A 21,331-nucleotide genomic window follows, 5' to 3' on the forward strand; every position below is an offset into this window, starting at 1 on the left:
GCAGGGCTGGAGGCCTTGGAGAACAGCGGCCATTGCGGGCACGGGGCTCCCAACAGCTGCCCCCTGGCCCAGCTGGGCCCCACTTGAGGAGGAAGGAGGCTGCCAGCCCTGGCCTGGCTGAGCAGCTCCTGCCTCCTTTGGCCTCTGCTCTGGGCCCCACGCTGGCCACCCCGACAGCCCCTGGGCCAGGCTGTGGGAGGGGCTGCTTTGCCCTCACCTGGCTCCCTGCCATCAGAGCCCTCCTGCTCCCTGTCACACATGATTCTGGTCAGGGGTGAGTCCCTGTGCAGGAACACCACGGTCTCCTCCACGTGCAAGTCCTCTCTCTCCATGGCAGAAAAAAAAGAGTGCTCCTTCATAGCAGCATACTTGTCTTGATACTGTCTCATGGTTTCAGTGGAATCGAAGCACTCAGCTCCCTTTACCTGGGGTATTTGAGGGGCAACTGTATCAAATCCCAGCATTACATTGTTAGAACTGTAGAGAGCAATGGCTAGCTAGCAAAGGTCATGTTCCCATGCAGCTGTTAGCTGGGAAAGAATTAGACAGTAGAGTTCGGTTAGTGTGAGATGTTGCAAAGTCAGGAAGACCTTAGTGATAACTGCTAACTGAGAACAGGACGCTGTGATCAGAAGAATGTGAATTCAGCATAGGTGAGCGATCACAGGAATGTGGAATTAGGTGGAGTTGACCTTAAATGAAAATATCCAATAACGAGCTTGCTTTTGCACTAGGTGTGAGCCTAATTATTGATGCTATATAAGTGGTTTTAGAGTTACCAATAAATGAGACTTGCTGATCATTCATATTGAGTGCTGCATTTCTTCCGCTGAACTCATCAAGGCACCCAAACAGCAGGGACCTTTGGGATCTTTGGGACCTTAAAAAGGAGTTGGAGTCAGCCAAGGGAGTTGGTGTCAGGGGACGGGTCCTCCGCAGCAAGGACGGCCAAACGCAACAGCTGTGCCGTGTTCCAGGCAACCTCACAGGAGAGTCCTGGTCAAAAAGCAGCGTTGCCGCACCCCAGGCGTCCTTATAGAAGAGTCCTGCTGTAAGGTGCTGCTGAAACTTTGTGGGGGCTGCAACAGCGCGCGCTGACGGTAAGATGGAAAGGCAAGCAGCGTATGATTTATTTACCTGCTTTTTAGAAAAGCGACAGGTTAAAGACTTTGATTTGTGCAAGGAGCTTCCTGGACTTCTTGCTTATGGGTATGCCTGGGGTTGTTTTCAGAATCCCCATACAGTCCATGAATTAAGTGAGTGGCAAAAATTTGGAGATAAATTGTGGGAAGCTCTTTTAAATGATGATAGAACTGCTAAAAAAATGGGAAAACTGTGGCAGACAGTTCATAATGTTCTTTTGCAGTATCAGGCTGAAGAGGCAGCTGCCACAAAGGCATCTGCAGCTATGTCAAAAAATAGATTATTAGAGGGAATGAATGAATGTCCATTGCCACCCGCCACGAATACAGTAATTTTGACTCGCCCCGCGCCGTCACTGACCCCTGCCGCAGCTACTAATCCTTTTGTGCCATCTTCAATTCCTTCACCTACTAACCTTGCTTCTGGAACGGAGCCTTCGGCACCGTTACCACCCTCCCCTATGAGAAATCCTGAGGTAGGGCATGAGTTAGGTGAGGCTATTGCACGGGAAAGAAGGGAGACATGGGCTGCATTGGCACGGAATATTTTGCAAGAGGGTGATCAGGAAATAGCAGACGCTGTATTGGAAGTAGCATGTCCCGTAACCTTTGCATCGATTCAACGGGGAGGAATACAAGCTCAAATGACAGCTTTAGATTGGAAGTGGTTAGCACAGTTGCGATCTACAGTCAGTCAGTTTGGAGTGACCAGTGAACCGGTTAGACAAAGGATTGATTATTTGTGGGCTACACAGATTTTGTTGCCTGCAGATTGTAGGAGTATTATGAAATTGATTCTTAGTCAGCATCAGTGTGATAAGCAAGAGACCCTTTTGTTCGCCTAAACATGTAGCTACGATGCTTTGCAAAACTATGCTTTGTGGAATCAGGATGAGGTTGAAGGTTGCTGCTGACACTTGCATAAATCTCTAACGGCCTTGAGAGCTTTCTTGAATTCCAGAAAGTCACCAAAGATAAGCCTTAACAGAAAACAGTGAAGAAAGGTCAAAAGGATAAGACTGAGGAAGACCTATGATCTTCATCCCGCGACCACCAGAAGGCAGAAAAAAGACCCCCTAGCAACCGGAGACACATGCGCAGAGACGCCAGAGAAAGGACACGTAACCCGGAAGCCGGGTTAAAAGGGGGAGTACGGAAACCAGCGGCGCGGCAGTTGCGTGGAGCGGGAATTCTCCTGCTTCCCTGTCACCCAGTGCTGATCTATTGCTTATTGCTTGCTTGCTGTGATTAATAAAACTTTTCTCTGATTGAACCATATCACTCTCTTGAGGGAATTCATAACAATCAGCAGTTGTTGTTTAATGCACAGTGGCAAGCTTATTGTCAAGAAAGTGTAAATGTGCAAAGACAGGCAGGTGATTCACTGCATGGGCTAACTTTGGAAGAACTTACAGGATTAGGAGCATATAGTCAAGTGGAAGCACAAGCTATTCTGGGGCTAGACAAGTTGAGAGAAGGGATGCGGTTAGTGCAAGCTGCATGTGATCGGATTAAGGAGCCAGGAGGTATTCCATCTTATATGGGTATTAAACAAGGGCCAGATGAGCCATTTGGAGCATTTATTGATAAAGCGGCTGCAGCTATAGAGCGGGCAGGTGTTCCTGAATATATGAGGGGAGCATTATTAAAACCATGTGCCTTACAAAGTTGTAATGCAGCAACCAGGTCAGTTTTAAATTCCCTAAATGCTAACTGGACTATTGAAGAGGCATTAGAAAGGATGTCTAATATACCGGTGGGCTCACAGGCAATGTTAGTCCAGGCAATTAAAGAACTAGGGCAAGGGTTAGAAAGCAGGCTGCAGCTACTCAGAGTCAGGTTTTAGCAGATCTTGCACCCCTACAAGCAGCTACAACCAACAATGGCAGGATTCCAGCCTCCCGACTCAAATGTTTTTGCTGTGGCAACCTTGGACATATTTGGAAGGAATGTACTGTACCCTCTGTTTGGGGCAATCACTGTCGGTCCAATACCCACGCTGATAATGTCTGCCGCCGGCGATCGGGAAACGGGAAGGCCAGCGCGAGGAGCCGCCGCGCCAGGACACAAATAGCAGCTGCCGGAACATCAGTGCTTCAACTTCCCTCCAGCCTGCCACAGCAGGGAGCCTCGGCCTGGACCTGGCAGCCTCAGTGACTGTGGATTTATTGACATCCCAGCCCTACAAGATTCCCACGGGAATTATTGGACCAGTGATAATAAATGGAAAAGCTGTGGGTGCAGTAGTGTTGGGACATTCATCTGCTAGTCTAATGGGACTGTTTATTTTACCTGGAGTAATTGATGTGGACTATTCTGGTGAAATATATATCATGGCATATACGCTGGCACCACCAGCCAGAATTGATAAGGGACAGGGAATTGCACAATTGGTGCCACTACCGCAATATACCCATCAGTTGACACCATTGAAAAATCAATGACAGGGTACAGGTGGATTTGGTTCTACAGGAGGACTTACATTACTTACTCTGGACTTAAACACTTGACCCAAGCAAACAGTTGTTCTCAATTATAACGGAGAATCCCATCAATTAGAAGGATTATTGGATACTGGAGCAGACTCAAGCATTGTTGCTCCACAGTATTGGCCCCAGGAATGGCCTTTGTTGCCTAGTACGGTTACTGTTAAAGGGGTGGGAGGCTTAACTTTGGCAAAAAAGTCTCCACAAATCCAGATTCAATTAGATGGGAAGGTCATCAGTTCTGTTTTGTCAATTGTCCCATTATCAGACAAGGTTCAATTTCTAATAGGGAGAGATATTTTGTCACAACTTGGTGTTATTTTGACCAGTGAGCACCCTTTAGAATAGAGGCCATTGTTTGGACTTTCCCACTCCCACTTAAATGGATAATTCAGGAACCAGTATGGCTTGAACAGTGGCTTTTAAAAAGGGAAAGTCTGCAGTAAGCTCATCAATTAGTGCTGGAACAATATCAACAAGGACATTTAAAGTTGTCAACAAGTCCTTGGAATACCCCTATTTTTGTTATAAAAAAGAAGTCTGGGAAATATCGATTGCTGCATGACTTACGTGCAGTAAATGAACAATTGGAGCCAACGGGGGCACTACAACCCGGTTTGCCCAAGCCTGCAATGTTGCCAAAAGATTGGCCCTTGTTAATAATTGATTTAAAGGACTGTTTTTTCACTATCCCACTGCATGAACAGGATACTTGCAGATTTGCTTTTACCTTGCCTTCATTAAATCGAGCAGAACCAGACATGAGATTTGAATGGACAGTTTTACCACAAGGTATGTGTAATTCTCCTACCTTGTGCCAGCTTGATGTTGATAATGCTTTGCAGCCACTACGTGTTCAGTGGCCTACAACTATTATTTATCATTATATGGACCATATTCTTTTTGCTCAGTCGCAACCTTTTGCAGATAAACAAGTTAAAGACATTCAAACACAACTACTTCAGAATGGACTGCTTGTTGCACCTGAGAAAATACAGCTGTCATCCCCATGGAAATATCTCAGGTGGACTGTAACTGAGCAGTATGTTGCCCCTCAGAAACTGTCATTAAACCTGTCACTTCTTACTGTTCATGATGCTCAGCGATTGCTAGGAGATTTACAATGGCTTAAACCTGTTGTGGGTATTCCTAATGAGCTTTTACAATCCTTACGACCTTTGTTAAAGGGTACTGATCCTACAGCACCTATACAGGTTACCAGTGAACAACAAGAAGCTCTCAATAAAATAATGGACTGTATCCAGACAGGTGTTGTTCGTAGCTGAGATCCAGACTTGGACATTAACCTTACTGTATGGTTTGGACCTCAACATCTCATCGGCGCCTTAATGCAACAACAGAAGAAAACAGGGGAGATATGGGTATTAGAGTGGTTGATGCCACCACTACAACAGAGACATACTTTAATTCAAAAAATTGAAATTTTAGCAAATTGGATAAAACAAGGGCGGAAGCGATTGTGGCAAATTATGGGTGCAGATCCAGCTGAAATTCAGGTAGCAATAAAAAAGGACACTTTAGATTGGTATTTAATTCACAGTTCGACACTGCAAGAAGCATTGCTTGACAACAGCAGTGTGGGCAGTACTGAGGAATTGCCTCGAATACTACTACGATGGATAGGCCAGCAGAATTGGATTGAGAAGCCCAAACGATCATTTGTGCCAACAGCAGGGGCATCAAGTGTGTTCACTGATGCTGGAAAGAAATCTCGTACAGCTGCTGCTATATGGCAAGATTCACAAGGACAATGGAACCATCATCCTATTCCAGCTCAAAAGGAGGATACATTACAAATTCTGGAATTAGTCGCTGTTGTTTGGGTTTTGGTGCAGTTTAAGGGTCCTGTTAACGTGGTAACTGATTCTTCATACGTTGCAGGAGTGAGTGACGGTACTGAAAATGCAGACATAAAGGAAGTAAGAAACCTTTGTTTATATGAACTGTTTTTGCAACTTCAAAGAGCAGTAAAATTGAGGATGGCTGCCTTTGCTATTATCCATATTCGTAGCCACAAATGGCATGTGGGTTTAGGAGAAGGAAATGCTAGGGCAGACCGATTGGCTTCACTGTCCCAAAATAGCCCTGTCCCATCACAGATATTAGCTAGAGAAGCTCATGCTAGATTGCTTGATGGCTATTATGCCATCTTTCACCAAAATGCAAAAGGTCTCCATTGGGAGTTTCCGATACCATTAGAGGAGGCTCGGGCTATTGTCAAAGCATGTCCTATTTGTAGTTTTCATACTCAAGGCAGTGGATTGGGTCTTGGGGTAAACCCTAGAGGATTACAGGCTAATGAGTTGTGGCAAATGGATATTACTCATGTTGCAGAGTTTGGGAGAGTTAAATATGTACATGTCACCGTCGATACTTATAGTCATTACATCTGGGCTACAGCTCAATCTGGCGAGAAAGCACGGAATGTTGAGCGACATTTAGTAAATTGTTTTGCAGTCATGGGAGTTCTACGTTCTATTAAAACAGGCAATGGACCTGCTTATTGTAGTAGTAGAATTAAGCAGGTGATGCAATCATGGGGAATCAAACACATAACAGGGATTCCACATTCCCCCACAAGTCAGGCAATAGTAGAACGAGCAAATGGTAGCTTAAAACAATATCCAAATAAATGTAGGGAGATCAAAGATCCACAAGAACAATTATTACGCTGTTTATTTGTTTTAAATTTTCTGTGTATTTTTGGAAACAGTGATTTGCCTGCAGCAGTACATCATAGTGCACCTGAAGCAGAGAAAACTCAAAGTCCAATATGGGTTCGCTATAAAGATCCAAAAACAGGTCTGTGGGGAGGTCCCAGCAAGGTACTGTATTGGGGACTGTCATGGAGTTACTTTACCTTTAAGGGTGTTGGAGTTGCTGGGAAGTGCTTGGAGTCTTTTCTCCTGGCCAATTATCGGTCATTGCTGGGAATTGACAGCAGTTTAGTCCATTGAAAAGTGGGATCAACTTGTGAACCCTACCTTAAAATGTAAAAGCAGAGCTCTCTGGGTTCTCTTTGTTTTCTGGCTGTGGAGGGTGGCGGAGCCCCAGGCCTCCCGTCCCTGCCCAGGCCATGCGGCCGGGCGGGGATGGGGCCGGGCCTGCCCCGTCTCCCGGCCGGGAGATGGGGGGGCCCAGGGAAGGTTTTCCTCGGGCCCGGGCCGGGCCGAGCCGATCTCTGGCTCGGCTGCAGGTTTTGCTGTAACTAATTCACTAGAAACTGCCCAGTGAAGAAAGAGAGAGGCCCTGGACTTGCAGTGGGTTGGAACAGCGACTACACGCTCCAGAGCAGCCATGAAGAACTTTCCATCACAGACGGCTCCAGCTCCTGTTCGGCAGAGATCTCCGAACCATCTACAAAAGCCTGGGCAAGATGTTAACTCTTTCATTACCCAGATGAGACTTGCGGATTAATCTTTTTATCCAGAGAGAGAGAGAGAGAAAGATCAACATGAAAAGAGACTTTATAAACTACCAGTGACAAGAAAGAAAAGAAGCTTCAAGAAAGGTAGAGAATTAAGAAGATGCTTTAATTAAGCTGAAATATCTCCCTGTTAAAACTATGGAGATGGACAATGAAGTCCTGAAAAGAACTCCTTTAATTCATGATATAAGATCTAGAGAGGAATAGTGTTCAAAGTGTAAATTTGAGTAAAGAGTAATTATAGTATAGTGAAGTGCTGGGAGATTAAAAGCCTTGAGAGGCAATGAGAAAACTGTTGAGAGATTTAAAGCCTTGGGAGGCAATGAGAAAACTGTTTTCTGGTGAAGCTCACAGAAACAGATGAAGAAGACTTTTTTTGCCTTTGAATAACATATCCTTAAAAATGCTATCTCTAGACTCATGGCCCATACATACATCAGAGTGATGTGAAAATGGGAGGAGTGAACTCTAATAATAGCAGCTCTGAGCAGCTAACATTAGGGCAATAGAAAACTATAAGAAAAATAGTTTTCTTGTGAGAAACTCCATAAATTAACAGGAAGAAACTTCTGTTTCCCTATACAGACTGGTGAAAAGACTAGCAAGAACTGGGACTGTTTTAACCATCAGAGTTCCAGAGATTTTGTCTCTGTTGTCATGTGAACAAGGGAATAGTGGGTAGATATAGATGCTAAATCTGAACTACAGTGCCTGTACAAATTGCAGGCCGCATGGCTCCTCAGGCTGCTTGAGAAAGTATCCTGGGAAAAATATGAGAAGGAATTAAAACAATTCTCAGGGACACTAAACAGCCTTGCAGGTGTTGTTTTGCAGCCTCTTGTTTCTCCTTGCAGGAGACAGTCAGGGGGGCAGAGTGCCCCTGACCAATGATGGTAATGTAGCACTTTGTTAGCCAATAAGAGTTTCTTTTCTGTACTTTCCACGTATCTGTCTATAAGAGAGAGCTGAAGCAATAAACTAAGGAATTCTCGTGTTGTGACTCCCTTGAGAGTCCAGTGTCGTTCTTTCTAGCCGTTCCCAATCGGAACGACAGGTAGATAGGGGATGGAAAGGTTGTTCTGGAAGTTTATTCTGGTGTTCTTATTATTGTGGTTTGTCAATAAACTTTCTTTTTTTTCCCTTTTAAGTTGTATGCCTGTTTTGCTCTTGTTCTAATCCATATCTCACAGCAAGAAGTAAGTAATTTTCTTAGTTATTAGTTTAAAACCATGACAGGGACGTGGTTATCTTTGTGTGTCTACCCCCACACGGCCTGTCTGGGTGCCGAGCCGATGGACTAAACCTGCTGATCCCAGTGATTTACCTTCAGCTGATCCAGAAAATTCAGCAAATACTTCCCGCTCTCTACCATCAACATAGAGATGAGACCCTGATGAACTCTCACATGCAAATCTTGTGTACAGTACCAAATTGTGAATGTTATCCTTTTGTATGTTCCATTTGTAAAGTGTGTAAAGAAAAGTGGTAGACACATTCTAAGTGGGGTCGATCGCCAAGAGGGATTTGCACAGAGTGTTACAAGTTTGAAAGAAATTTGACTGAGATTGCATTACAGGAAGGTGTGCAAACAGGACAATTTGAAAAAGGATCTGATCGATGGTGGGAGATTTATGCTTTTGGGATAAATCCGGAAAATTATTGTTATCATCCTAATACCCCTTTACCATATATTATTGAAATAATTGCAATACGTTGTCGCAAAACACTGACAAAAGTCAGGTGTGATATTCCAGGGGTAAAAAATAAAAATTGGGAGCAATTCTTAAAACGGCAGTCTCGAGAAAAAGGGCCTTTCCTTGAAAGTTATCCCTGCTGCCGAGAAGATGGAACACCCCATGGTTCGATGCAACTGAATCGACGGGCGAGACAGAGGGCTAAAAGAAAAGGGAAGCAAGATCTCACATGGGATCCAGCCAAGATGCTGGCCGAACTGCCGCAATCCGTTTAAAGTCCTTAAAGGGCTATCTCTGATCAGGTTATTGCGGTGGTTTACCATAATAAAGGGAAATGAAGGGTGTGCAGGGAAGCTCTATGCAGTCCTGAGCAACTTCTTGCCTCAGCTGGCAAAACTGAAGCTAGCTACAAGCAAGAATTTAACTCCCCCTATCTCTGCTGGGAAAGAATCAATGCTGAGAGTGGAGGAGAACCTGTGTTTGAACAGACAGCCAAAAGAACACCCCTGGTTTCCCCCCATCCCCTGGGCCTAGCTTAAAGCTGCAGGACCCATGTCTGGGCATAGAGCAGATGACAGGGGAGACAGTGTCAAGCAGTCAACCCAGACATTGCCCTTGAAAGGTAACCACTCCTTCATGGGCCTGGATACTTTTAGGGAAACATGAAAAGCAAGGCAGTGCTTAGGGAAGCGGTGTTTTTTCAATATATTTGCTAGAAGGAAAACATGGACCAAACTAGCAACGTTCCTTTACTGTGGGAAAAACATCCTCCTGGTTTGGACTACCGAGACAAGGACGGTTGAAACCTCTCCAGTCAGACGTACACAGAAAACTCCCAAGGAATTCTCTGGGTTTCCGCTGAGTCAGTGTAAAAGATGATGTTTCTCGGGAGCTTTATACTAATACTTAATACTAAATTTTTAATACAAAATGTCAAAGTTATTAGATTATTAGATGACAGGCGAATTGCGGTTGGGAGGCAGCTGACGTGGTCCCCAGCTTTATCTCCTGTTCCCAACAGTGATCAGCACGGGCATGAAATCAGGTTCATCTCAGTTTATTGCCGAGAGGTCTAGAGGAACATGTCAGTGCACCAAGAGCAGGTTTGGAATCTGTGCAGTGCAAGAGACTCTGCACAAGCTCTCTGGGCAACCGACTGCCAGGGGCAGGAGCCCTGGGGTGGCCGTGCCTGAACAGCACCTTTGTGCCTACAGTGCCACCCTCGATGGCTGCCCTGGAGCCTGGGATTGGACCCTGGACTTGCTGCAGGAGTCTCTGGCCAGGTTCCGTGCTGACCAAAGGCTTGGAACCATGTCAGAACCTCGGTTGCCAAGGGGGTGGCCTCAAGTGGCTGCCGGGCATGTGAGGCCATGGCTGCGTGAATCTTGGGAGCAAGATGCTGATGTCAGAGTGGCCATTGTGACGCGTGCGACCAAAGCCCCAAAAGGGAAGGCTGGGCTCAGGCCGTGTGTCACTGCGACCTGGCAACGGGAGGAGAAGGTAAGGCAGGGAAGCAGCTGCCCAGGGACCAGAGGGGCCCCACACCTCGGGCCTCTGGGCCTGTGCTGCAGGCTCACCTGCCTCTCCCTTCCTAGAATCAGCGCAGGAATATCCAGAGGAGACGGCGGTGTTCCTCAGCGCGACGACGGGAGCAGAAGGCGGACAGGAGCAGGGCTCACGCAGGGCTGACCAGGGAGTAGCACCCTCGTAGCTCTGGGCCTGTTCTCCAAACTCCCATCACTTTTCTTCCTCCCACAGAGAGAGAGGACCAGCACCTGGCGGAGACAGCGGCGTTCCTGGACAGGGACTCAGCGCTGACAGCCGCCATGTGCGACAGGGAGCAGGAGGGCTCTGATGGCAGGGAGCCAGGTGAGGGCAAAGCAGCCCCTCCCACAACCTGGCCCAGGGGCTGTCGGGGTGGCCAGCGTGGGGCCCAGAGCAGAGGCCAAAGGAGGCAGGAGCTGCTCAGCCAGGCCAGGGCTGGCAGCCTCCTTCCTCCTCAAGTGGGGCCCAGCTGGGCCAGGGGGCAGCTGTTGGGAGCCCCGTGCCCGCAATGGCCGCTGCTCTCCAAGGCCTCCAGCCCTGCCCATCAGGCAGGCACGCAGGCAGGGACAGAGCAGCCCTTGGGGTCGATGCTGCGGGCTGAGAGCCCCACAGAGCTGCTGACGCCCGCTGCCATTGTGTCTGTCCCCTGCAGCATGCCTGCTGTGTCGCCGTGCAGAGGCTGACCCGGACACCTGCGGCGACAAACAGGAGAAATACGGGCTCTATGCCCACATCTTCTGCCTGGTGAGTGGCTCCGGGCACTCCCTCCAGCATTGCAAGGGGCAGTCCCTGCCACCCTGTCCTCATCAGCTCTTCCCATTTTCTGCAGTATTTTGCCACGCTGCTTTTCCGGCAAGCAAAAAAATGTGTTGGACTCCTGGGTTTCCTCCTTCCAGATATCCAGCTTGCAGTCAGGCGGGCGGCATGGAAGGTGAGGGCCTGGCAAAAGAGCAGGGAGATTTGTGCCAGGAGAGGCTGGCCAGAGCTTAGCCCAGAGCCCCAGCAAGGAAGGCCGGCCATGAAGCCGGCTGTGGGACAAAGTCTGGCTCCCAGCAGCTCCGTGGAGCCTCTGGCACAGGAGCTCCCCTCACCAGCTGGCTCTGTGGGCTGAGCGCCAGCAGCGGCCCCATCCTGCTCTCTGCCTGCAGCCCTGGGGCTGCCTGGGGAGGTCCCCAGGCTGCCGCTGATGGGGCTGCCTGGCTCATTCCAGCACTGCTGCGTCTGCGGCCAGAGCGGGGCCACCATCCTGTGCTGCAAGGAAGGCTGCAACAGATGGTTCCACCTGCCCTGTGCCAAGGAGGGCGGCTGTGTTACACAGTACATTGCCCCATACAGGTAGCTCCTCTCCCCTTCTGGCCACCCTTGGGGAAGGACCAAGACTTTCTCATTAGGCCCATCCCTTTGTCCCCAGGTCCTTCTGCCCTGAACACCGTCCAGTGCAGATGGTGCAGGTGACTCCAGAGCCGGGCACCGAATGCCCCATCTGCATGGAGCCAGTGGAGGACAGAATGACCTTCAACACCATCGTGTGCCCGACGTGCAAAAGAGCCTGGTTCCACAGGGACTGCCTCCAGGTGGGAGCCATGCCCTCAGGCCTGGGACACAGCAGGTGCTCAGCAGCACCAGGGCCTGGCTCACACTGCTTCTGTTTGCCCTGCAGGGACAGGCCATGCGCGCTGGTCTTTTGTACTTCAGCTGCCCCCTCTGCAGAGATAGTGAGGAATTCCTTGTGGAGATGTTCCGCATGGGGATCCGCACCCCCATCAGGTTGGTGTCCTTCTGCGGGGCTCACAAGGCAGGAGGGTGCAAGTGCTGTGCTGTGCCAGGCCCTGCCCCAGCAGTCCAAGCCCTGCCCCATCCAGGGAGTCTGGACTTGCGCTTCTCAGGGGACTTGGAAAAGCATTGGAGGAAGAGCAGGGTCACCCTGTTACCTCCGTGAGGGCAGGGCAGAAGAAACACATCAGCTTTTCCTTTCTCCATCAGAGGGCCAACATGGGAAGACAACAATGCCTTTGCGGATCTAGGAGAGAGGCACAGCAGGTGCAATGCCAGGGAATGCCTTTACCCAGGAGGCAGGGAGGAGGCAGAGGAAGAGGGGTGAGTTGGGAAGCTGCACCCGGGGCTCTGCAGGGAACCAGTGTCTCAGGAAGGGCTGAAAGCAGAAGGAGCCAGTGGTGCTGGGCTGCACAATCCCATGCTGGGACACTTTGTCTTCAGTGCCATCAACCCGTTTGTTTTCCCAGGCCCTGGGAGCTGCTCTTGTGCTCCTCCTGTGCTGCTGAGGGCACCCACAGGCGCTGCTCTGGCCTGACAGTGAGGACAACCCACTGGGAGTGTGAGAGCTGTGCTGGTCTCGGCACGGGTATGAGGCAAAGCAGGCGGGTGTCCCTGGGCTGGGGCCAGTGCCCAGGCTGGGCATGGCAAAGCCCATGGGCTCCTGGAGGGCTGGGGGCAGTGCTCTGGTCGGGCATGGCCTGCTCCAGGCCTGGCAGGCCTCGGACATTCCTGTTTGCTCTTACAGCTGCCACGGATGAGCCAGAGCTCAATGGCCCCAGCCTGACCGGACAGTCAGGACTGGAATCTTCTCAGGGCCTCTCAGAATCTGAGGCCATCAGCCCCACCAGCAGCCCGGAGTCATCGGCTCTGGCTCCCCGTTCTCCATCTCCAGAGGCCAGCAGCCACAGCAGCCCCCAGCGTGCAGCCTCATCCTTGGCAGACAGCAGCAGCCCAAGCACATCAAGGCCAAGACACAGCAGCTCCATGGGCCCTGAGGACAGGGTCCATTCCAGGCGTGCTGGGCCTGACCGCAAGCGAAGCCGCTCTCGCCAGCAGAGTCGGGCCACAGATAGACCCGTCCGGTCACGGAGTCGCCGTGACAGGAGCAGCGAGACAAGACCAAGGGCTGAGAGGCCCAGGCCCAGGGACACACCATCGCAGGCTTCCCCCAGATGCAGCTGCCCCTGCTGTCAAGCTCGGGCCTTAAGTCCACCTGTCTGGTCAAGGAGTCACTGTGACCAGAGCAGCAGGACAACATCAAGGACAGAGAGGCCCAGACAAAGGCAGACACCATCGCGGGCAGCCCCCAGACTCAGCCGATCCCGCCAGGAAGCTCAGGCCCAGAGTCCACCTGCCCGGTCGAGGAGTCGCCGAGACAGGAGCAGCAGCACAACATCGAGGGCAGAGAGGCCCAGGCAAAGGGAGGCACCATCGCAGGCAGCCCCCAGACGCAGCCGCTCCCGACTGCCACGTCAAGTCTCGAATCGACCTGTCCAGTCCAGCGGTCTCCAGGACAGGAACAGGAGGACAGCAGCAAATGCTGAGAGGCCCAGGCAAAGGGAGACATCCTCGGGGACGTCCCCCAGACGCAGCCGCTCCCGCCTGCAACGTCGGGCCTCAAACCGACCTGTCCGGTCCAGGAGTCGGCAGGACGGGAGCAGGAGGACAGCAGCCAGTGCTGAGAGGCCCAGGCGCAGGGGGACACCGTCGGGGACGTCGCGCTGGAGCAACCGCTCCCGCCAGCCACGTCGGGCCTCAACTCGGACCTCTAACAGCAGCACGTAGTGTCATCTTCTCTTTCTAGTCCCTCTGTTTGTGGCTGTAAGTGAAGGTGAGAAGGGTCAGTACAGGGACCTTGAGATTTGCAGGTCTGTGGAAAACCCAGATTAGCTCTTGGCATTTCTGTGATCCTTGATTTCTATGTTACCATGTATTGTGAAGGGAAAAGCCACCTGAGGACATAGCTAATTAAAAAGGACACTCATTGCTGCCTTAAGACAGATATTTCCCCACTGCTTCCCCTTGAAAGTGAACCAGTCCTTAATGGCTTGGATACGTTTAGGGAGACATGACGAGCAAGGTGGCTCTTAGGGAAGCTGTCTTTGAAAAGGCCGTGGGCTGTGTTGCTATCCTTGATCAATCTCATTTCAGTATAGCCTTTCTTCAGTAAAGCAGAGGGAGAAGGAAGAGAGTGAGACACTGCCTCAAGTGTCTGGAGAAATCGACTGCGACACTGCTGCTGATTTAAAAGACTTGCTTGGACCTTCAAAGGTCAAACCGGAAAAGACAGTGGAAATAGCCTGGGACCAAGAGGATGCGCAGGACTCTGCCCCAGACGAACGTCTGGGACCTTTGCCTGAAAACGACGGAACTCAGGAGTCGAGTGCTTTCAAGTTTTCCTTCTTTGAAGACACAGAGGAGTTGGGCATCAAAGAAGGTAACAGCAGAACCCTCCTAACGGAGCCATTTCTAAGGAACAGCTTCTGGCAGGCACTGTAGAGCAATATGGTGTGAAGAAGGTCAGAGGATTTTAATCCAGAGGATTAAATCCAGAGGATTTTCAGCAGCAGAAGTTAGTAATTATGCAGAAGTATTTTGATCTTCATTTCTACTTGCCAAGGTTGTGGGAGATTAATGAGAGTTAACTCCTGCTTGCATCTCAGGAATTTCGAGGTGCACGCCTTGAGAAGGCATTGGGATTTTTGCAGAGTGGTGAAAAAGCTTCTTGTTGTGCCCTAAACTTCTCAAACAAGGAAAAAGGTGACACAGCAGTCATACCAAGTTACCTAGGGCCCAAGAGGATTTTAAGGAAAATGGGTGTTAAGGTAGAGGGATAAGCAAAATCCTGGAGTTGACCGCAAGCTCCATGAACATTCTGTTAGTTACCAAATTCTATTCCTGGACCTTCAGAAAAAGGAAACTGAATGACACTGAAGGATCATTGGGGTGTCCTAACCTCAGATAAAATGAGGCCTTATGAAATGAAGATGAAGGAATATTTAATCAAGTCACAGTCAGGTAGGAATGAAAGGAAGCCGTGCCGAGTTATCCAAAATACTAAAATGCAACAACACAAAGCAACAAGCCCACCACACTTTTGCTGTATTCAGGAGCTATTCACTGTCTTCTGGATGCAATGATAAATATTTACGAATACATAGGAGATGCCTAGAAGAAAGTGGAAGATCCTGGAGCAGAGCTACAGCTCAGGAAATCAGGGAGGAGAAGATTCTGTCCTTCCTAAATCTGTCTTTCCCGGTATAAATATTTCACTTGAAAGAAGGAATTTTTCCTGGCAAGCAGAGAAATAATCTGGTTTTGGCTTTCTTTCTCTTTTGCTGCTGGTTTTGCAGGGCCTCACATACTTGGAACGATAAAACCGGAAAAAGTCACGTGGCAAGAGGATTCACATTTCCAAGACATCACTTCTGAGGGTGCTGATGAGCCGGAGATGTCAGAAATTGCAAAGCACCAAGAAAGGCAAGTTCCATTTGTATTTGTTGTCTACTTGGCTGTAGTAGTTGGATGCTGTGGGAATATTAGTGGCAGCACTGAGGAAATGGGAAACTGACACTGCACACCTCTGAGCAAGGAAAGTCATCTTGGAAAACCACTGGTGCTGTGTGGAGTCCAGAGTCCCAGCAGCCCATTGGATGTGAAGTTGAATGTGAAGAGAGAGAAGCTGAGCACAAGAAATGGACTGGGTTGTTTTGGTTTGGCCAACCCCAAACTGAGTTTGGCCACAAGGCAAAGACACAGTCAGTTTTTGTGTCAAACGTGGGGTCTTTTTATAGAAGGCTTTATTTGCATACTATGCAGGAAAGCTCTTCCGTGTATCCCATTTCTCTGAGGCACTACAGCAATAACTCGTGCCCATGGGATTTGATAGGACCTTTTAGGATGCTAAAACCCCTTTGTACTTGTCTAGGGTTCTTTCTCTACCACGCACAGAAAGTGCTAGAGTTTTCTTCTTCTCCATAGATGACGCACGCCTAAGAGGTACGACACAACTTCTTCAGTCCCCTTTTGTATATTTTTCCCTTTTAAACCCTTACTGGACTTGAGTAAGGAAGAAAAAATGCTGCCTGGTTATGAATGCTCTGTAGTCAAAATTTGCCATCCTTTCTTGTGGTCAAAGTTGTGGTAGAATCCCATGAGACAGTCCTGGTAAAAAATAAAGGCTGAGCAGCTTTCTGCCTTTCCTTTCTTTCAGATAATTACCTCATAGCTATAGGAACGTTTAGAGCTTAGCAGAAAAATAGTCACTAGACAGGTTAGCGAGACATTTGGGATTCTTTCAGGTAGGTCTATCTCCTTTAACTTTTTCCTGTCTTTCTGGTGTTACTGTTAGACATGCCGAGTGTTCTTGTCAGCCACATATGTCCGTGCGGTTCTTCATCCTAATGAATCTGGGGCTTGCTCTTCTGAAGCCAGTGAATTTTCGATTTAAAAACAAAGACAACAACAACAACAAAAACCCATACACAGCCCCCAAAAATTACACAGGCCACCAAAACAATTGCTTGTTCTATTTTGTAGAATATAGTCTCAAGACAGGCTTAAATGACGTTTGTTTCTTGAGACTTGCTAGATAACACGGATGAAATGTATGGCTGTGTTCATACAGTTACTGCCCTGCAATCTTCCAGCCCGTCTGATTTGCAGGGTGTATCAGAATGGAGATCTCAGCCCCTGGCAGGCAGCGCTTCTGGGGCCAGCTGTGGGATCCTGCTGCTGAGCAGTTAATGCAAGAGCTGCTGTTTCACTGCAATTTAGATTGCAGCATGTTCAGGGAGACAGCTGCTGCCTTTCATTTTTCTTAGTACACCAGGCTGCAGTAGGGAACATTTCTGCTGGAGCCAACATGTGGTGGGGGGCAAGAGAATAGGAGGGACGTGGAGGATAGAGCTTCTGACTTTATTGTGTTGTTCATTCATGATTGTTGGGAGCAGCAGCCGAATCAGAAGAGTTGAACCCTATTGATTGGTGTTGTGTTTTCTTTTGTGCACAGGGCCTAAAGTTATTTTTTGTAGATCTGTAGAGCTCAGTGAAGAGAAAGTGGGTTGGGAAGACATATGTAGATTTATTGCTTGAGGTGAGTATGGAACATCTGTTCCCTGGTAGCTGTGGCTGAATGCTGAGCATGGGGAGGGAACACGGCTATGGATGTGCATGCAAAATTAATTCAGGACCTCCAGAAGAGCCTGAAGCTTTGGAACTGTCAGGGAACAAATGGGTGTTGGTATACTGGTGTGTGTAACATGATGTTGTGATGTCCAGCCAAGTAAACCACTGCATCTCTCTCTGTTACAGGAGCAGCTAGCTAACTAGATGTAAGGGAAGTGTTTAAGAGAAACAGTGACTTTAGAGACTTCTGCAAGTAGTGGATTCAAAAACTTCTCCTAGGAATATGTTAGATTTTCATTAATTTCTGGATCGTCTAAGGAAGCATAAGAATTCCATAGGGAAACTGAACCCAAACTAATAAACCCTTTCTTGAAAAGAATCGTGTCATATTTGTTCCTTGAAGAAGCTGCCAAACAACCTTACCTTTTAAATCCTTTAAGGGATCTAACAGGAAAACATATTGACAAACCCGGTTAGGCAGTGTTTCTGATCTGGCGCTGATGCTCTCGGGTTCCGGGGAGCCACGGGAAGGCTCCAGTCCGGACTGTCCGGTCAGGCTGGGGCCACTGAGCTCTGGCTCAGCTTTGGTGGCTGTGAGGGCAATCAGCAATGTCAAAGGCCTCCCAGGCCTGGGCCAGGCTGGGCCAGAGCAGGGCCCCCAGCCCTCCAGAAGCCTACGGGCTCTGCCAAGCCCAAAAGGACACTGCCCCCAGCCCCAGGGGCTTGGCCTGACAGCCGAGCCCAGACCAGCAGAGCTGTCACACTCCCCGCTAGTTGTGGTCGCTCTCAGGCGCGAGCAACGCCCGTGGGTGCCCTGGACAGCACAGGAGCAGCACAGGGGCACTTGCCAGGGCCTGGAGAAGCACAGGGGTCAGCTTCTGCACGGCGACACAGCAGGCATGCTGCAGGGGACAGAGCCAATGGCAGCGGGCATGAGCAGCTCTGTGGGACTCTCAGCCCGCAGCATCGACCCCAAGGGCTGCTCTGTCCCTGCCTGCGTGCCTGCCTGATGGGCAGGGCTGGAGGCCTTGGAGAGCAGCGGCCATTGCGGGCACGGGGCTCCCAACAGCTGCCCCCTGGCCCAGCTGGGCCCCACTTGAGGAGGAAGGAGGCTCCCAGCCCTGGCCTGGCTGAGCAGCTCCTGCCTCCTTTGGCCTCTGCTCTGGGCCTCACGCTGGCCACCCCGACAGCCCCTGGGCCAGGCTGTGAGAGGGGCTGCTTTGCCCTCACCTGGCTCCCTGCCATCAGAGCCCTCCTGCTCCCTGTCACACATGATTCTGGTCAGGGGTGAGTCCCTGTGCAGGAACACCACGGTCTCCTCCACGTGCAAGTCCTCTCTCTCCATGGCAGAAAAAAAAGAGTGCTCCTTCATAGCAGCATACTTGTCTTGATACTGTCTCATGGTTTCAGTGGAATCGAAGCACTCAGCTCCCTTTACCTGGGGTATTTGAGGGGCAACTGTATCAAATCCCAGCATTACATTGTTAGAACTGTAGAGAGCAATGGCTAGCTAGCAAAGGTCATGTTCCCATGCAGCAGTTAGCTGGGAAAGAATTAGACAGTAGAGTTCGGTTAGTGTGAGATGCTGCAAAGTCAGGAAGACCTTAGTGATAACTGTTAACTGAGAACAGGACGCTGTGATCAGAAGAATGTGAATTCAGCATAGGTGAGCGATCACAGGAATGTGGAATTAGGTGGAGTTGACCTTAAATGAAAATATCCAATAACGAGCTTGCTTTTGCACTAGGTATGAGCCTAATTATTGATGCTATATAAGTGGTTTTAGAGTTACCAATAAATGAGACTTGCTGATCATTCATATTGAGTGCTGCATTTCTTCCGCTGAACTCATCAAGGCACCCAAACAGCAGGGACCTTTGGGATCTTTGGGACCTTAAAAAGGAGTTGGAGTCAGCCAAGGGAGTTGGTGTCAGGGGACGGGTCCTCCGCAGCAAGGACGGCCAAACGCAACAGCTGTGCCGTGTTCCAGGCAACCTCACAGGAGAGTCCTGGTCAAAAAGCAGCGTTGCCGCACCCCAGGCGTCCTTATAGAAGAGTCCTGCTGTAAGGTGCTGCTGAAACTTTGTAGGGGCTGCAACAGCGCGCGCTGACGGTAAGATGGAAAGGCAAGCAGCGTATGATTTATTTACCTGCTTTTTAGAAAAGCGACAGGTTAAAGACTTTGATTTGTGCAAGGAGCTTCCTGGACTTCTTGCTTATGGGTATGCCTGGGGTTGTTTTCAGAATCCCCATACAGTCCATGAATTAAGTGAGTGGCAAAAATTTGGAGATAAATTGTGGGAAGCTCTTTTAAATGATGATAGAACTGCTAAAAAAATGGGAAAACTGTGGCAGACAGTTCATAATGTTCTTTTGCAGTATCAGGCTGAAGAGGCAGCTGCCACAAAGGCATCTGCAGCTATGTCAAAAAATAGATTATTAGAGGGAATGAATGAATGTCCATTGCCACCCGCCACGAATACAGTAATTTTGACTCGCCCCGCGCCGTCACTGACCCCTGCCGCAGCTACTAATCCTTTTGTGCCATCTTCAATTCCTTCACCTACTAACCTTGCTTCTGGAACGGAGCCTTCGGCACCGTTACCACCCTCCCCTATGAGAAATCCTGAGGTAGGGCATGAGTTAGGTGAGGCTATTGCACGGGAAAGAAGGGAGACATGGGCTGCATTGGCACGGAATATTTTGCAAGAGGGTGATCAGGAAATAGCAGACGCTGTATTGGAAGTAGCATGTCCCGTAACCTTTGCATCGATTCAACGGGGAGGAATACAAGCTCAAATGACAGCTTTAGATTGGAAGTGGTTAGCACAGTTGCGATCTACAGTCAGTCAGTTTGGAGTGACCAGTGAACCGGTTAGACAAAGGATTGATTATTTGTGGGCTACACAGATTTTGTTGCCTGCAGATTGTAGGAGTATTATGAAATTGATTCTTAGTCAGCATCAGTGTGATAAGCAAGAGACCCTTTTGTTCGCCTAAACATGTAGCTACGATGCTTTGCAAAACTATGCTTTGTGGAATCAGGATGAGGTTGAAGGTTGCTGCTGACACTTGCATAAATCTCTAACGGCCTTGAGAGCTTTCTTGAATTCCAGAAAGTCACCAAAGATAAGCCTTAACAGAAAACAGTGAAGAAAGGTCAAAAGGATAAGACTGAGGAAGACCTATGATCTTCATCCCGCGACCACCAGAAGGCAGAAAAAAGACCCCCTAGCAACCGGAGACACATGCGCAGAGACGCCAGAGAAAGGACACGTAACCCGGAAGCCGGGTTAAAAGGGGGAGTACGGAAACCAGCGGCGCGGCAGTTGCGTGGAGCGGGAATTCTCCTGCTCCCCTGTCACCCAGCGCTGATCTATTGCTTATTGCTTGCTTGCTGTGATTAATAAAACTTTTCTCTGATTGAACCAGATCACTCTCTTGAGGGAATTCATAACAATCAGCAGTTGTTGTTTAATGCACAGTGGCAAGCTTATTGTCAAGAAAGTGTAAATGTGCAAAGACAGGCAGGTGATTCACTGCATGGGCTAACTTTGGAAGAACTTACAGGATTAGGAGCATATAGTCAAGTGGAAGCACAAGCTATTCTGGGGCTAGACAAGTTGAGAGAAGGGATGCGGTTAGTGCAAGCTGCATGTGATCGGATTAAGGAGCCAGGAGGTATTCCATCTTATATGGGTATTAAACAAGGGCCAGATGAGCCATTTGGAGCATTTATTGATAAAGCGGCTGCAGCTATAGAGCGGGCAGGTGTTCCTGAATATATGAGGGGAGCATTATTAAAACCATGTGCCTTACAAAGTTGTAATGCAGCAACCAGGTCAGTTTTAAATTCCCTAAATGCTAACTGGACTATTGAAGAGGCATTAGAAAGGATGTCTAATATACCGGTGGGCTCACAGGCAATGTTAGTCCAGGCAATTAAAGAACTAGGGCAAGGGTTAGAAAGCAGGCTGCAGCTACTCAGAGTCAGGTTTTAGCAGATCTTGCACCCCTACAAGCAGCTACAACCAACAATGGCAGGATTCCAGCCTCCCGACTCAAATGTTTTTGCTGTGGCAACCTTGGACATATTTGGAAGGAATGTACTGT

At 49.1% G+C, this 21,331-nt stretch overlaps 1 protein-coding gene across 2 annotated transcripts; it reads left to right on the plus strand.

The window, feature by feature from the left end:
• Positions 1-9,835: 9,835 nt before the first annotated feature.
• On the plus strand, positions 9,836-17,594 carry LOC147651072 (uncharacterized). Of its 2 annotated transcripts, none has more exons than XM_086845381.1 (16): positions 9,836-10,270; positions 10,366-10,639; positions 10,968-11,059; positions 11,145-11,246; positions 11,526-11,650; positions 11,727-11,889; positions 11,976-12,082; positions 12,299-12,412; positions 12,559-12,677; positions 12,837-13,922; positions 14,243-14,528; positions 15,445-15,571; positions 16,020-16,090; positions 16,305-16,392; positions 17,103-17,186; positions 17,405-17,594. In XM_086845381.1, exons 2-10 carry the CDS (start codon positions 10,597-10,599, stop codon positions 13,874-13,876), a joined length of 1,905 nt encoding a protein of 634 aa, XP_086701507.1. In that variant the 5' UTR covers positions 9,836-10,270; positions 10,366-10,596; the 3' UTR covers positions 13,877-13,922; positions 14,243-14,528; positions 15,445-15,571; positions 16,020-16,090; positions 16,305-16,392; positions 17,103-17,186; positions 17,405-17,594. The 2 variants fall into 2 exon arrangements, with proteins under 2 accessions (XP_086701507.1, XP_086701508.1); XM_086845382.1 differs by having other exon boundaries at positions 14,248-14,528.
• Positions 17,595-21,331: the final 3,737 nt, after the last annotated feature.

This window comes from Cyanistes caeruleus, chromosome 11 (assembly GCF_971803275.1).
Source record: "Cyanistes caeruleus chromosome 11, bCyaCae1.hap1.1, whole genome shotgun sequence".
NCBI lineage: Eukaryota > Metazoa > Chordata > Aves > Passeriformes > Paridae > Cyanistes > Cyanistes caeruleus.

What these genes read in the sequence shown, in the direction of transcription:
- LOC147651072 (XM_086845381.1), top strand. Translation starts at nt 10,597, where the DNA reads ATGTGCGACAGGGAGCAGGAGGGCTCTGATGGCAGGGAGCCAG. An exon ending in GGGATCCGCACCCCCATCAG is followed by an intron (nt 12,083 to 12,298) that starts GTTGGTGTCCTT and finishes TTTCTCCATCAG; the next exon opens with AGGGCCAACATGGGAAGACA. An exon ending in GAGGAGGCAGAGGAAGAGGG is followed by an intron (nt 12,413 to 12,558) that starts GTGAGTTGGGAA and finishes TTGTTTTCCCAG; the next exon opens with GCCCTGGGAGCTGCTCTTGT.